The sequence below is a fragment of the Lontra canadensis genome, unplaced genomic scaffold, assembly GCF_010015895.1.
Source record: "Lontra canadensis isolate GAN:19392208 unplaced genomic scaffold, GSC_riverotter_1.0 scaffold30, whole genome shotgun sequence".
NCBI classification, from domain to species: domain Eukaryota; kingdom Metazoa; phylum Chordata; class Mammalia; order Carnivora; family Mustelidae; genus Lontra; species Lontra canadensis.
In genome coordinates this window covers 9,484,943-9,499,737 of record NW_022631024.1, presented here as the reverse complement: position 1 = coordinate 9,499,737, position 14,795 = coordinate 9,484,943, and the positions used below count along the sequence as shown (strand labels likewise).

Genomic DNA, 14,795 nt, shown 5'->3' with positions numbered 1-14,795 from the left:
ACCAAGCAGAGAGCCTGATGTGGGGCTCTATCCCAGGACCCCAGGATCACGACCTGAGCCGAAGGCAGACACTTAACGATTGAGCCACTCAGGCACCCCGACTGAATTTTTTTTTTTTTTAATATTTTATTTATTTATTTGACAGACAGAGATCACAAGTAGACAGAGAGGCAGGCAGAGAGAGAGAGGGAAGCAGGCTCCCTGCCGAGCAGAGAGCCTGACGCGGGACTCGATCCCAGGACCCTGAGATCATGACCTGAGCCGAAGGCAGAGGCCCAACCCACTGAGCCACCCAGGCGCCCTCGACTGAGTATTTTTTTAATTGAATCACAGAAAATATCAGCAAAGTAAAAAAATGACAAACTTAGAAAAATGTTTGTATTCTATCACAAAGGACTAATATACCTAATATGTAAAGTACTTCTAAAAACTCAAAAAAGATATCAGCCACCCAATTGAAAAATTGGCAAAAGATATAAACAACATGGATGAGAAAAATATAAATGGCCCTCAAACATACAAAATATACTCAGTGTTTCTCATATATAGCAAGAGAAATATTCATGAAAATTATATTGACCATCTCTCATGTATCAGATTGGTAGAATTCAGAAGTTTGACAGTATATTTTGTTGTCAGGGCTATGGGAAAATAGGTACTTTCATCCAATTATGGTGGCAGTACTAAGTGGTACACATGTTAAAAAGAGGTATTCCACAGTTTCTACCAAAATCACATATGCACTTATTCTTTGGCCTGACAGTTCCATTTCTACAAATCTTTGCCAAAGATACAACAAAAAATATGGAATGCATAGTTTTTTGGTTTTTTAATTTTTTATTTAAGTAATCTTTACACCCATCGTGGGGCTCAGATTCACAACCCTGAGGTAAAGAGTTGTGTGGTCTTGTGACTAAGCCAGCCAGGCACCCCTAGAATGCATAGTTACAAAGTTCTATTTGTAATAGCAAACATCTGGAAGCAACCTGAATGTCTATGAAGAAAAGATGTATTTAATAAACTGGTATATCCTTCCAGTGGAGTACTCTGCAGCTGTTGAAAGGAATGAGGACAATGTATATGTTTTGCTACGATGTGATCTCTATATACATTAAGTTTAAAAAAAAAAAAAAAAAAGCAAAAGGGGTGCCTGATTGGCTCAGTTAGTAGAGCATGGGACTCTTGATCTTAGGGTCATGAGTTAAAGCTCCATGTTGGGTGTAGAGCTTACTTCGGAAAAAAACCAAACCAAAAAATAGGTGCACCTGGGTGGTCCAGATGCTGGGATCAGGCTCCCTGTTCAGCGGGGAGCCTGTTTCCCCCCTCCCTGTGCTGCTCCCCCTGCTAGTGTTCTTTCAGTCTGTCAGATAAATACATAAAATCTTTAAAAACAAGAACAACAAAGTGCAGAATAGTGTGTTTAATATAGGATTTTTTATCTAAGAAAGGGAAAGAGAGACAACCATTATCTGCTTTTGTTTGTATTTTCCAAAGGAAACAGTGGTAGGAGAAATTTAGAAGTAATAAACGTATATAGAGGAAGAAGGAATCAAGGGAAAGCAGGACAGAACTAGACCTTTCTCCGTGTACCGTATTTTATACTTGGGACTCATGTACATATTTTATGTAATTATAAAACAATGTGTAGGAAAAATGAATTTTAAAAATTTAATTTAATTAAAAAGAGTAAGACAAAACAATACCTAAAAATAAAAAAGCTGAAACATACATTAAATTGGTTGCATATTTATCTGGAGTGAATTACTGCAGGTGACTTTGGAACACAGTGTTTTTGATTTTTATATTCTTAGCGGGATGTATAATCCTAAGGTATATTCAGGTACACAGTAGCATAAAGCAAGTAAGTAATTATGTTAATTGCCATCAGGAACCAAGATTTTCAGCATTTAAAGGAAAAGATATGGGGTGCCTGGGTGGCTCAGTGGGTTAAGCCTTTGCCTTCAGCTCAGGTCATGATCCCAGGGTCCTGGGATCAAGCCCCGCATCATCGGGCTCTCTGCTCCGCAGGGAGCCTGCTTCCCCTTCTCTCTCTCTCTGCCTGCCTCTCTGCCTACTTGTGATCTCTCTCTGTCAAATAAATAAATAAAATCTTTTAAAAAAAATAAAAATAAAGGAAAAGATACAAGTGTGAAATCAGGGCACCTGGGTGGCTCAGTTGGGAGTTTGCCAGCTCAGATCACAATCCCAGTGTCCAGGGGTCGAGCCCCATGTCAGCTTCTCCTCACTCTGGTCCTCCACCCCCGTTCATGCGCTCTCTCTCTCTCTTGCTCTCACTCTGCTCGCTCTCTCATAAATAAAATCTTTTTAAAAAAAGTATGAAATCAAAGAATTTATATAAAAACCCTTTCATCTTAAATTTGAATTGTCAGTGTAAGTATAGACTCATTTACTTTTCCTTCTCTAAAAATGCCTATTCCCTAGATCTGTCCACTAAAAGGGCTTAGCTGTAGCACACAGATTGTGACCCTTAATAAATACCATTGCCCACTAAAAAGAAGCACGGCTCTTTAGTCTTTAGTTAAATGCCATATTTCAGTTCTAGGGTAGGGAAGTACAAGTTGAACCTGGGAATTCTTGGGCTAAAAAACAAAATGCTATCAAAGATCATTGGCATCTTGTCAGAATTAGGGCTTCCACTGTATATGAGTGGTACAGTTTGAACATCAAAATGGATAATGAATATAATGGATTAAAACATATAGAAACATGTTTTATGTTTTAAAAACATATGGAAATATGTGGAAACCCATGATCTTGTAATGGTGGTATAGGAAAAATTAATTGGTTATCTTTGGCAGTTGCTAAATAATGCCAACACATTATTCTAGAAATTGCAAGAGTAGAATAAAAGTCAAGCATATTTTTTCTGCCTTTCCTTTACAAACTGTTTTAAGGACAGTTTCTCAGGGTGTTGAGTGTAGCTTCCTCATTTAGCAAAATTCCAGCTAATAAATTTAGAAAAAAAGTGTCAAAATTAGAAAAATCACACATTTACAACCTCAGATGAATTAGTGGGTCTACATAAGAATTATTAGTGGCTGTTAAAACCATTAGATGTAAGGGTGCCTGGGTGGCTCAGTGGGTTAAGCCTCTGCCTTCAGCTCAGGTCATGATCTCAGGGTCCTGGCATCGAGTCCCGCATTGGGCTCTCTGCTTGGCAGGGAGCCTGCTTCCTCCTCTCTCTCTCTGCCTGCCTCTCTGCCTACTTGTGATCTCTCTCTGTCAAATAAATGAATAAAATCTTTAAAAAACCACAAAAAACCATTAGGTGTAAGGTTGCTTGGAAAATTTACTATAGATGCATGAGGCCTGAACCCACTGATCATTACTAAACCTACTAACATTGCTAAAAGTGAGACAACTAGGCCTTAAGTGTCTCCTTATGTAATATTATGTAATATAGGGAATAATAAGTGAGCTTGGCAGAAAAACTAACAAAACCTCAAAAAACAAAAACTCATTATGAATCTAATCAAGCCTGTAGTTTACATGAAATAAGGAGGTTAAATGAATATACTTAGAAATACTATAAGCACAAAATTAGCCAAGTCAAGAATGTTGGGAATTGTTTAGAAAAATGATTGTTTCTTCAAAAAATTCAGAGAAAAAACTGTGTTTTCTCTTAAATGGGAAGGTGAAGGATAGCGGAAAGCTAGTATAGATATATATTTTTTAAGCCTAAAGGCATATTAACAAAAACAGTATGGACTCTATTTGGATACTTACTAAAGAAGGCAACTATAAGAAGAAATTTTTGAGACAGTGGGAAAAAATTCAACGTGGACTGGATATTAGATGATAGTAAGGCTATATATTACTTTTTAAAAATTGATAATGGTATATAATTTTTTATGAAGTCCTTACAGGTTAGAAATATATAATGAATTATTTAAGGGTGAAGTACTATGTTGTGTGGGATTTACATCAAAACACTCCAGCCAAAGCCAACTGGAAAAGTGGTTAAGAACTGGCAACAGCTATCTTATGGGTTCATGTGATCTCTACTTTTATGTATGTTGAAAATTTTCCATAATACAAAGTTACATTGAAAAAATAATTTTAAAAATCTACATTTATATGTAATTTAAGAATACTGCCTTTGGATATTTCCTCATAATTATTTACCTGACCCAAGGACCACTACACTGGGTATCAAATATCCTTTGTTCTACCACTCAACAACAAAAAGACAACACAATATAAAAAATGGACCAAGGGCATGAACAGACATTTCTCCAGAGAAGGTACACACATGGCCAAAAAGCACTTGAAAAGATTCTCAGCATCATTAGTCATTAAGGAACTGCAAATCAAAATCACAGTGAGATACCACTTCACCTCAGCTAGGTTTGCCGTAGTCTAAAAAATGGAAAGAATGGTGGTGAGGATGTGGGTGAAACTTGGGAAGCAGAAGGGTGCTGCCTCTGTGAAAAACAATTTCACGGTTCCACATATACTCAGAGTTACCTTATGACCCAGCAATCCCACTCCTTGTGTATATATCCCAAAGAACTGAAAACGGATTCAAGCTAGTACTTGTACACCAGTGTTCACAGCAGCATTCGTCACATTCGTCACATGCTTCCACAAAGGTGGAAGCAATCCACACGTGCGTCAGCTGATGAGTGGATGGCCAGATGTGCTTTGAACACAAATAGAATGTTATTCAGCCACAGAAAGAATTGAAACACATAAAATACTTTCATTTCTATGTAAAGTCAGCATAAAAATTAAAAAATAATTAAAATCGATATATGCTACAATGTAGGTGAACTTCAATCATACTATGTTAAGTGAAAGAAGCCAGGAAAAAGGTCCCATATTCTATGATTCCATGTATTTATTTACAGTATCCACAAAAGTAAATCTATAGAATCAGACTACAGGCTAGTGGTTGTCAGAGCCTGGGGGGTAGAGGCTATGGGGAATGACTGTGTAATGGCTGTAGATTTCTTAGATAGACCTGATGGTTGCTCATGTGAATTGTATACTCTAAAACAGTTAATTCTGTCTAAAGTTTACCTCAGTTTTTTAAAAAAAGTCCTTGGTGCAAGTACAGTTTTGCTGCTAACTAGTTATGAACCTTGACCTTATTTCCTCCCTTTTAAAAGAGTTCGATTTTTTTTTTTTAAGATTTTATTTATTTGTCAGAGAGAGAGAGAGAGCATAAGCAGTCAGAGTAATAGGCAAAGGCAGAGAGAGAAGCAGGCTCCCTGCTGAGCAAGGAGCCTGATGCAGGACTCGATCCCAGGACCCTGGGATCATGACCTGAGCTGGAGGCAGCCCCTTAACTGACTGGGCCACCCAGGCGTCCCAAGGGTTTGATTTTTAATCCATATTCTAGATGAGCCCTCAGCTTTGAAGTTCCACTGTTTTAATTGAGAACCAACACACTTTTAACTTCTAATTTTAAAATAATTTCAGATTTACCCAGAAGTTGCAAGAATAATGCAGAGAATTCCTGTATACTTTTTAAAAAAATTTTATAATTTTTTATTTTTTTATAAACATATAATGTATTATTAGCCCTAGGGGTACAGGTCTGTGAATCACCAGGTTTACACATTTCACAGCACTCACCATAGTACATAACCTTCCCCAATGTCTAGAACCCAACCACCCTTGCCCTACCTACCTCCCATCCTGTATACTCTTTATCCACATTCACTAGTTTTTAATATTTTATTTACTTTGTTGTTTGCCCTTATCCTCTTTTCTGAGCTATTTGAGAACAGGTTGCATATTTCAGTGCCCCGTTATCCCTTTATACTTCAGTGTTTTCCTAAAAATAAGGATACTAATTAACAACAGTATGTTCATCAAATTAAGAAAATTTAACTTACATGCCATACTAAAATCTAGTTTGTATTCCCATTTTTTCAATTATTCCAAAAATGTCTTTAATGGAATTTATTTTCTTCCAGAATACATTCCAGTCCAAGATCATTTATTCTATTTATTTATGATCTCTTTTTAGTCTTCCTTAATCTGGAACCATTCTTCAGCCCGTCTTTGTCTGATGTTGGTATTCTTGAAGGATACAGGCAGTTATTTTTTTTTTTTAAAGATTATATTTATTTGTTAGAGTGCATAGCGGGTGAAGAGGGAGAAGCAGGCTCCCCACTAAGCCAGGAGCCTTACGTGGGGCGTGATTCTAGGACCTAGGATCATGACCTGAGCCATAGGTAGACAGACACTTAAAGAGCTGAGCCCCCCAACTGCCCTGAAATAACAGGCAGTTATTTTATTAAAAGTTTCCTAATTTGAGTTTGTCTGATATTCCCTTATGATTAGATTAGATTCAGATTATACTATATACATCCCTGGCTGGAAAACAACATAAATTAATACCTTCTTTAGGTATTGCATCCGCAGGGTAATATCATGTGCAAAATTGTTGTCAGGCAAAATAACAGTCTCAAGCATCAAAGAAAAATTACCATTTACCATAAAGCTACTACATGTCCTTTATATGTTATTTAGTATGTCAGAGTATTTCTATGTATTTTGTAAATGAGGATTGTTTCTTTGCACTATAACATTACTATTATCTAGTTGATTATTAAATACTTGCAGATAAGTTTTAAGTTCTGTTGACTTATGTTCTAAATGGTTGTTTAGTAGAAATTATATTTTGTTTGATTGCTTTTTAAGTAAACTGCATTTTTTAATGCATGATGTCCTCTTTTTGTGTTAATGAAATACAGACTGTGGATAATGGATGCCCATGAACCTAATATCCCCCCAAAAAATTGACAGATGTCATCTGCAGGGTTTCTTATTTATTGTGAATTCATGTTTCTTCTAGCTATGCAAGAAGAGGCCTTGAAGCTGGTATTGCTAGCATTAGAAGATGGTTCTGCTCTCTCAAGGAAAGTACTGGTACTTTTTGTTGTGCAAAGACTAGAACCAAGATTTCCTCAGGCATCAAAAACAAGTATTGGTCATGTTGTGCAACTACTGTATCGAGCTTCATGTTTCAAGGTAAGTAGCAAACTATTATCTAGACAGTCCATGCCTGTGTATCAGACAGAGGCTTTCTAAAATGGGCGTTAACCTGGTCTAGAGGCTCCAGGAATGCAGAATGCTTCCAAGAGTTGAAAGGAAACTGTTTTCCTTCTGCATTGCTTGCATCTGTGATACTGCCTCTTGAGCATAAACATAGGTGAAGGTGTCAGTAACACAAGCCAGAGCGTAAGGAAATAGTTTGGTAAACTTGACTCTCGGAATAATGAATGTAGGCTAAAGAAGTCTAATTCAAATGAATTTCCCATCTTAAAAGGAAAAACGCTGTAAAAATACGTAAAAGGTTGGTAAATGTTTCCATTTCCTGTTACTATTTTTATTTTATTCCTTGTTATTAGATTATGGCCTTTAATCTGAAGATGGCCTATAATGTTGCCTTCAGGACAAGAGAGTGAAAAGTTGAGGTACATGCCCCACTCTGCATTTAGGAGGTGTGATTTTTTGGGGTATGTTTTGTTTTGGTGAAGAAGACGGAAAAACCCCAAGATATTTAGAAATGTGGTTGCATTGTCTTACAGACTTGTGGGTGATTACAGGTATTGAGAGTGGTGGAAAGTAGGCTGAATCCTTGGAAGTTTCTGCGAGTTATAAGAGTAGGGGTTGCTGGCTGGATCTTAAGAAAGGCCCAAAGACTTGGAATTGCAAAGGTCCGTTGGCTTTTGTAAAAGTAAAACATCAAAATTCAAAAGCCAAAGCTATTTTGCTGGTTTTACAGTCCAAGAGTGAAAACAGTAGAGACAGAAAAAAGTTTTTTCAGCAGATTGCTTAGTTTGAAATAACAGGTAATTGCTGATGGAAATATGTTCAATTGAACTCACTTATCTCCATTAATGAGGCTTGGACACTATCTCCTTGACAGTTAAGTGCTTGATTTTGTGTCCTTACGGGAAGCAATAGAAATGAATCCCTGGTTCCTCACATATTATGCTTTTGGCTAAGCAACCAAATTACAGACATCATTTATCATCCTGAAGTGACTGACTAGGTTCTCACACTGTGTATTCGTGACTTAATGTGTTTTTTCTCTCATAGGAATCCTAACTGATTTGTGGTTTATGATAGTCATACATCTACAGTTGCTACGAATATCTGACATTTGAATAACACTGGTATAGAAAGTGATTTCAATTTTATGCTCTCATTTCATCCTCACTAATCCCTAGTTTAAAATGTTGAAGCAGTGTTTAGATTAATAAAAAGATACCATACTGACTGGACTTCCAAAAGGCCTCTCTCGGGTGTCATATACTCTAGTAAAATCACCATTGTCAACGCTCTTTCCTTGATTTTATAGGCTTAGAGATGTGAACTTTGTGGGTGCATACAGTAGAATCTTTCCTCAGGAACAGAACACCCTTACCAAGGTCACCCACAACGGGTGATTAGTTTTATTAATTTGTAATGAGAAGTGCAGCTCTCACATGACTTAAATCATCATATTGTAGATATTTTCCTGCCAAAGAGTATCACGCCTTTGCTTAAGTAGCATGGAATCAACACAAGGGGAAGGGGAGTTACTAATTCCAACATTTGGTGCAGTGAATCCCAGCTGATGATCTGCATCAGAATTATCTATGGGGTTTTTTTTAAAGTATACATTCCTGGTCCCATCGGCAGATATATTCTGATTTGGTGTATCTGATGTGGGACTTGAGCATTCATGCATACTTTTTAAATTTGTGGTCTTCAAAGCCAGGAATTGTGATTACCTGAAATTGAAGTTTTTAATGCTTCACAGGTGATTTTGATGCATGTTAGTGAGAACTTTAATTTGACCAGCTCTGTTAGCCACTTGGGTCTGTCTTTACTACTCATGTGAATAGGTGCTTAGGCTGCCTACTAGGCACCCTGTAGCCTATATGGTAGTTGTCTGATGCTTGGGCTTCTTTCTTCTATTTTTTAGGTTGATAATTCTTTCTTTTGTTTCCTCAGTGTTTCTTTAAGTAGGTTAGGGTAGAATATAGATTTTTATAACTTCTAAGTTATATACTCTGCTCTCTCTTCAATTATACCTATGATTGTGTTGTTTAGAATTTTGGGTGTCCCATACTTTTCTATAATGTAATTACATATTCCCAAAGAGATTTTGAACTGATACTGTTAATTCTCAGATGATAACTTGATTTTCCCATCTTCATATTCTTGGGGTCATATTATTGTTGTTTCATGTGACAGCAACAGAAACAGCCAGTGAGGTGGTTTGGAGGTATTTTCATTTTGCCACTGAGGAAAATCATGATTTTGAACAGTTTAAATGATTTGTCCAGACTGAGTTTCAGAGTCTGTACTAGTCCTAGGTATTCTGAATCCTAGCCAAGTTTCAAATTTCATTATGCGAGTTTTAGATAAATGATATCATTTATTGTGGAAATTATCTAGTTATACATTTGTATGTTTGGAGAATTAGACCATTTCAGTAGGGTATGTGAAACTGTAAGCTTTTGAATTTATGTTTTTTAAATTATTTAAGTCAGGTATAAATTAAGGCTGTATAAATACCCTAATGATCATTTTTTTTAAAGATTTTATTTATTTATTTGACAGAGATCACAAGTAGGCAGACAGGCAGGAAGAGAGAGAGAGAGAGAGAGAGAGGAGGAAGCAGGCTCTCCACTGAGCAGAGAGCCTGATGTGGGGCTCGATCCCAGGGCCCCGGGATCATGACCCGAGCCGAAGGCAGAGGCTTTAACCCACTGAGCCACCCAGGCGCCCCCTAATGATCATTTTTGTGTTGATAGAAAATTTCTTTTTTTTCCCTCCAAAGATTTTATTTGTTTATTTGAGAGAGTGAGAACACGAGAGGGGTGAGGGACAAAGGGAGAAGCAGACTCACTACTGAGCAGGGAGCCCAATGTGGGGGTCGATCTGGGACTAGGGGATATGACCTGAGCTGCAGGCAGATGCTTAATCAACTGAGCCACCCAAGTGCCCTGATAGAAGATTTCGTAATCATCACATGACAGTGCTAATATATGTCTACCCATTGGCTGGAGTGATTTGTTATTCCTCTGCTTAAAAGTTCTCAGTGGCCTCCCATTCCCTTCAGTGTAATATATAAACTTCTCCCCACAGTTTTTAAGGCTCTCTGATTCTTCTCTAGACTATCATAGCCTTCAATTCTGTGTGCTTTGCTCTTTCATTTTTGTTTCACCACTTGCTACCGTTGTTAGGATTCTGTTTCTTACCTGGAAACTCCTATTTGTCCGTCAAGACTCAATTTACCTAGCCTTCAAGTGGGGAAAGCCTTCTCTCTTATCCCTTCCTTCTCCCCCAAGTCAGATTTAATTGCATCTCCTTTATGTTGCCATGGAGCATTATAATAGCATGTATACTATAATTTTCTGTTTAGAAGTGTCTTCTCTATCAGCTCCTGCGTTCATTGACAGAAATCAAAACTGTGTGCTGGGTTATGTAAGTTCTGCTTCATTCCAAAAAGAATTTGTGATGAGGGTATTCTCTTCATTTCACCTTCTTTTGTCTGGTATCTGGTATCTCTACTCTCCCCACAAAAAATTCTTTGGAGAAGCAGGGCGAGCAGACCAATTCTGATGGCCTTTTTTTCTCCGTTTTATCGTTTAGGTTACCAAAAGGGATGAAGACTCTTCCCTGATGCAGCTAAAGGAAGAATTTCGGAGTTATGAAGCATTACGCAGAGAACATGATGCCCAAATTGTTCATATTGCTATGGAAGCAGGACTCCGTATTTCACCTGAGCAGTGGTCCTCACTTCTGTATGGTGACTTGGCACATAAATCACACATGCAGTCTATCATTGATAAGGTTTGTGAAATTAGTGATGTTTGTTTTATATCCTTGCTCTTACTTAGAAGAGCATTCCAGTGTTCTAAAGGAACTAAAGAGACAACTAGTTGGAGAGTCCTATGTTTTTAAATATCTGACTCTATATTATTTTCTTTATTTCTTATTATTTTTTTAACTTTCAAAATAAATGACAGGAGGCAACGGGGAAGCACATACAGGGTAGTAGCGTCAAAGCAGCCTGGCTTTCAGAGTCTGTGGTTAATTTGTGTTTTGACCCCAGAGAGCGAATATGGCTTATAATAAGTAAGTTTTCTAAGTGTCTAGTGATGAATTTCATAGGGCAGATTCTGAGGTGAAAATTTCATTCATCATTGATACTCCTACTATGGAATCTGAAGACACTTGAAAACCTGTTTAGTATGTTGACTGAATAAAGCACTTGAATACAGATGTGTCATGAGAACCAGAGTACAAGCCATCCTGTTTTCTGTTTGGTAGCTGCAGTCTCCAGAATCATTTGCAAAGAGCGTCCAGGAATTGACAATTGTTTTGCAACGGACGGGTGACCCAGCTAACTTAAATAGACTGAGGCCTCATTTAGAACTTCTTGCAAACATAGACCCTAATCCAGGTATGTGAAAAAATACTCAGCTGCTTACACTTTTTCTACCCTTGAGGTAAATAACACAAGAGAATTACTGCTAACAAATTCTTCCCCCCCATCCCCTTGACGGCTTATTTTAGATGCTGTTTCGCCAACTTGGGAGCAGCTAGAAAATGCAATGGTAGCTGTTAAAACAGTGGTTCATGGCCTTGTGGACTTCATACAAAATTATAGTAGAAAAGGCCATGAGACACCTCAGGTAAGCACATACGTTGCACTTCTGACAGCTCTTGCCTCTAACAGAGGTTCATCCTGCACCTCTTGAACAAGCTTTTCAGTTAATGGACTTCTTAGATGACTGTGCTCTTGTAGGTTTCTCTCATCTCTGTTCTTTTGGGAGAAACTCGAGTGTTAGTACCTGACAAATAATTCCTAGCACAGCAACCGTTGGGAGAGTATCTTGAACATGAGTTCACGGTCAGTGTTTTTGATGGAGTAAGATCAGTGATTCTTTCCAGACATTTTGCCTAATTCTTCTCTAATTTAGGGAAATTATTACTTTTTTTCTCGATTGCTCTCATACAAATAAATCTGTTTGTAAATGTGTGGAGTTTGAATTTTTAAAATATTTGCAATGTACTTTAGAAGGAGTTGTTTAAGGTATAATCTTTTATTCTAATAATGATGCCCATTTATTACATCACTGTGAGCCAAGTTCCTATATTTGGTATTTTATTTATATGATCTCTAATCCTCACAGCCACCTGCAAGATAATTGCTATTCCTAAGCTGAAGTTTAAAGAGGTTAAATAACAAATCTAAGATCCTGGTGGCAGTAAGTGACAGAGCTGGGATCAAATCTTCTCAAAAGTCATCTTTTCACTCTTTTATCCTTATTCTATTGGAAAACATTGTAATATTCAAACATTAACTGACAGATAAATGTTTCATCGTCATTAAGGTTGCAGAATTAACAATGCCATCTTAAATTTTGATGCAGTTCTGATGAGGTTCTTACATTTTGCCTCATTGTCTTTATGAACTTAAATAGCTCCAAGCCTAAGAAGAAAGTTGTACCCTCAAGCTTACAAATAATTTGGTTTCATAAATTTTCACTTTCAGTGGAAATCGTTTTCTACCTCTTCTGGGAAAGTTTAAGTGGACAAAGCTTATGGCCTTTAAATGCTTTTTAAATCATTTGTTTTGGTATCATTTTAAGACAGCAATGAATTGAGGAGAAAATCTTTTATTTTTGTGGGCATTGTATTGCCTGACAAATATATAGACATAACATTTGAACCAGGTTCAGATACTCCTCAGAAGGAATATTTAAAACAGCAGTTCAGAGTTAACCGTATATAATGCCTAATGGGACATGGTGGAATGGCAGTTGTTTCAGGACAAGAATAACCTCTCTAACCTGAAAAAGAACTAAAGCGGTTAATCATAAAATTCTGAAATTCCAAGAGTCCTCACTTTTCCACACACCAATTTTCTTTTTTGTAGCCCCAACCAAACAGCAAATACAAGACTAGCATGTGCCGAGATCTGCGTCAGCAAGGAGGGTGTCCCCGAGGAACAAACTGTACTTTTGCCCATTCTCAGGAAGAGCTTGAAAAGTAAGTTATGAAAATTCTTTTTCAGATGGGTTTAATTTGGGGTCATTATGAAAGTGTCCTGTGTAGTCTTAAAGTTTGTGGTGGGTTTCACAGATGTGATTCATTGTAGAGTTCCTTACATTGCAAGATAATCTTTTCTTTTGAAACTATACCTTTTCGCTTTTGGGAGCAAGAGTAACGTGATAAGTGATTTAGAACCTTATTCAAGGGTCATACTTTAGACCATTATTTCGCTGGAATCCATGTTTTTGCTAAGCACCTGTGCAGAACAAAAACACCCCTCCATGCAGTCTTACTTTTGCTCAGGTTCAACTGAAGCAAAGTCACAGGTAAAACAGTACAGCAGGTACATTTTCTTTTTATGGCTTTTGGCCTCTTTAGCATATGTATTGTCCAAGTTTCTGGGGGTTTTTTTGGTGTTTTTTTGTTTTTTTTAAGATTTTATTTATTTGAGAGAGAGCATGAGCTGGGGAGAAGGGCAAAGGGAAGAGCAGAAGAAGCAGTAGTTGTCCCATTCCCCTCCCCCTGAGCAGGGAGCCCATCGTGGGCCAGGTCCCAGAACCCTGAGATCATGATCTGAGTTGACGGTGAACACTTAACCAACTGAGTCTCTCAGGTGCCCCTGTTGTTCTGTTTCTTAACCAGAACATTCATCATTGAGATCTTGCCAAAAATTGGTTCCAGCCTTTCTATCGAATCAACCTTTGTATCAACTCTTAATGGACATCTCTTGTTTTTAGATACTTTAAGCTCAAGTTGAGCTAATTTTCTCCTCCCATATATCCTCTCCCACCTTTCATTCTGCTCTCCCTTGGGGTACCCTGTCCAGCCAGCTACACATGCCTTGTTAAAGACATCATCTTTGTCACCTTTCTCTCACCTACTTATCTTGGTCAACGAGTTAGTTCAGCTTCCTGCCTGGGTGTTCATTTCTGAACTCTTCTTTCCAGCCTTATAGTCCAAATTATCATCCCCTTTTCTCAGTCTGCCATTGCCTCCTAACTAGTCATCTTACAGCTGTTGTTGCCTACCCCCCAAACCCACCATTCCCCACAAAACAAGGAGAACTTTATATATTAAGCTCATTGCAAATAATGAGAAGCAGGGGTTTCTCATTATCCTGTGGATCAAGTTATAATCTAGATTGTGGGCCCTGCATCATCATCATCTACCATCTTTCTGATCTCATCACAGTGCTCCCAAATTGTATTCTGTACTCATACCACGCTTTCCTTCTGTCAGTCTCTGGAATGCAGAATGCTCCTTCCCACCTCAGGTCTTCTATGTCATGCTGTTCCTTGGGGCCTTGCCTTTGGAGCTTTTCTTTCACCTAGCTAATCTTTCACTCTTTGGGGGGATCTTCCCAATATTACATACTAAACCAGGTTCCTCTTTGCCATGCTTATCGGTAAATTTTAGTGGTTGGCAAACTTCTATGTCAAGGTCCAGATAGTAAATATTTTGGTGGACCATACAGTGAACTGTCACAACCACTCAATTCTGCCATCGTAGCAAAAAAGCCACTATAGTGCATAAAACGGGCATAGCTGTATACTTTATTTACAATGAACAGGCAGTTTTGGCCCACAAGAGGTAGCCTGCTGACCTCTGCTCTGTTGACCGTCTGCCTTGTTGTAGTGTAAGCTCAGTGGACTGTATCTGTCTTGTTGATTACGGTCACCTCTCCTCAGTTGCTAGCACTGGCCCCTGTACCTAATGAGCTCCACAGCAGCAGCAACATGATAGGTGATATGTGTGTGTGC

General features: G+C 38.0%; 1 protein-coding gene and 1 non-coding gene across 6 annotated transcripts in view; both read left to right on the top strand.

The window, feature by feature from the left end:
- The window catches only part of RC3H2 (ring finger and CCCH-type domains 2), a 51,959-nt gene that overhangs the window by 14,505 nt on the left and 22,659 nt on the right, over window positions 1–14,795 (top strand). For all 5 annotated transcript variants that reach the window (XM_032865793.1, XM_032865794.1, XM_032865792.1 and 2 more), the window contains 5 exons: window positions 6,830–7,005; window positions 10,627–10,827; window positions 11,308–11,440; window positions 11,554–11,672; window positions 12,920–13,032. In XM_032865793.1, coding sequence (XP_032721684.1) covers window positions 6,830–7,005; window positions 10,627–10,827; window positions 11,308–11,440; window positions 11,554–11,672; window positions 12,920–13,032 — 742 coding nt within the window. The remainder of the gene's footprint in view (window positions 1–6,829; window positions 7,006–10,626; window positions 10,828–11,307; window positions 11,441–11,553; window positions 11,673–12,919; window positions 13,033–14,795) is intronic.
- Window positions 11,111–11,221, top strand: LOC116872904. Its single transcript, XR_004383706.1, has one exon. It is a non-coding gene; the product is annotated as a small nucleolar RNA SNORD90 (small nucleolar RNA).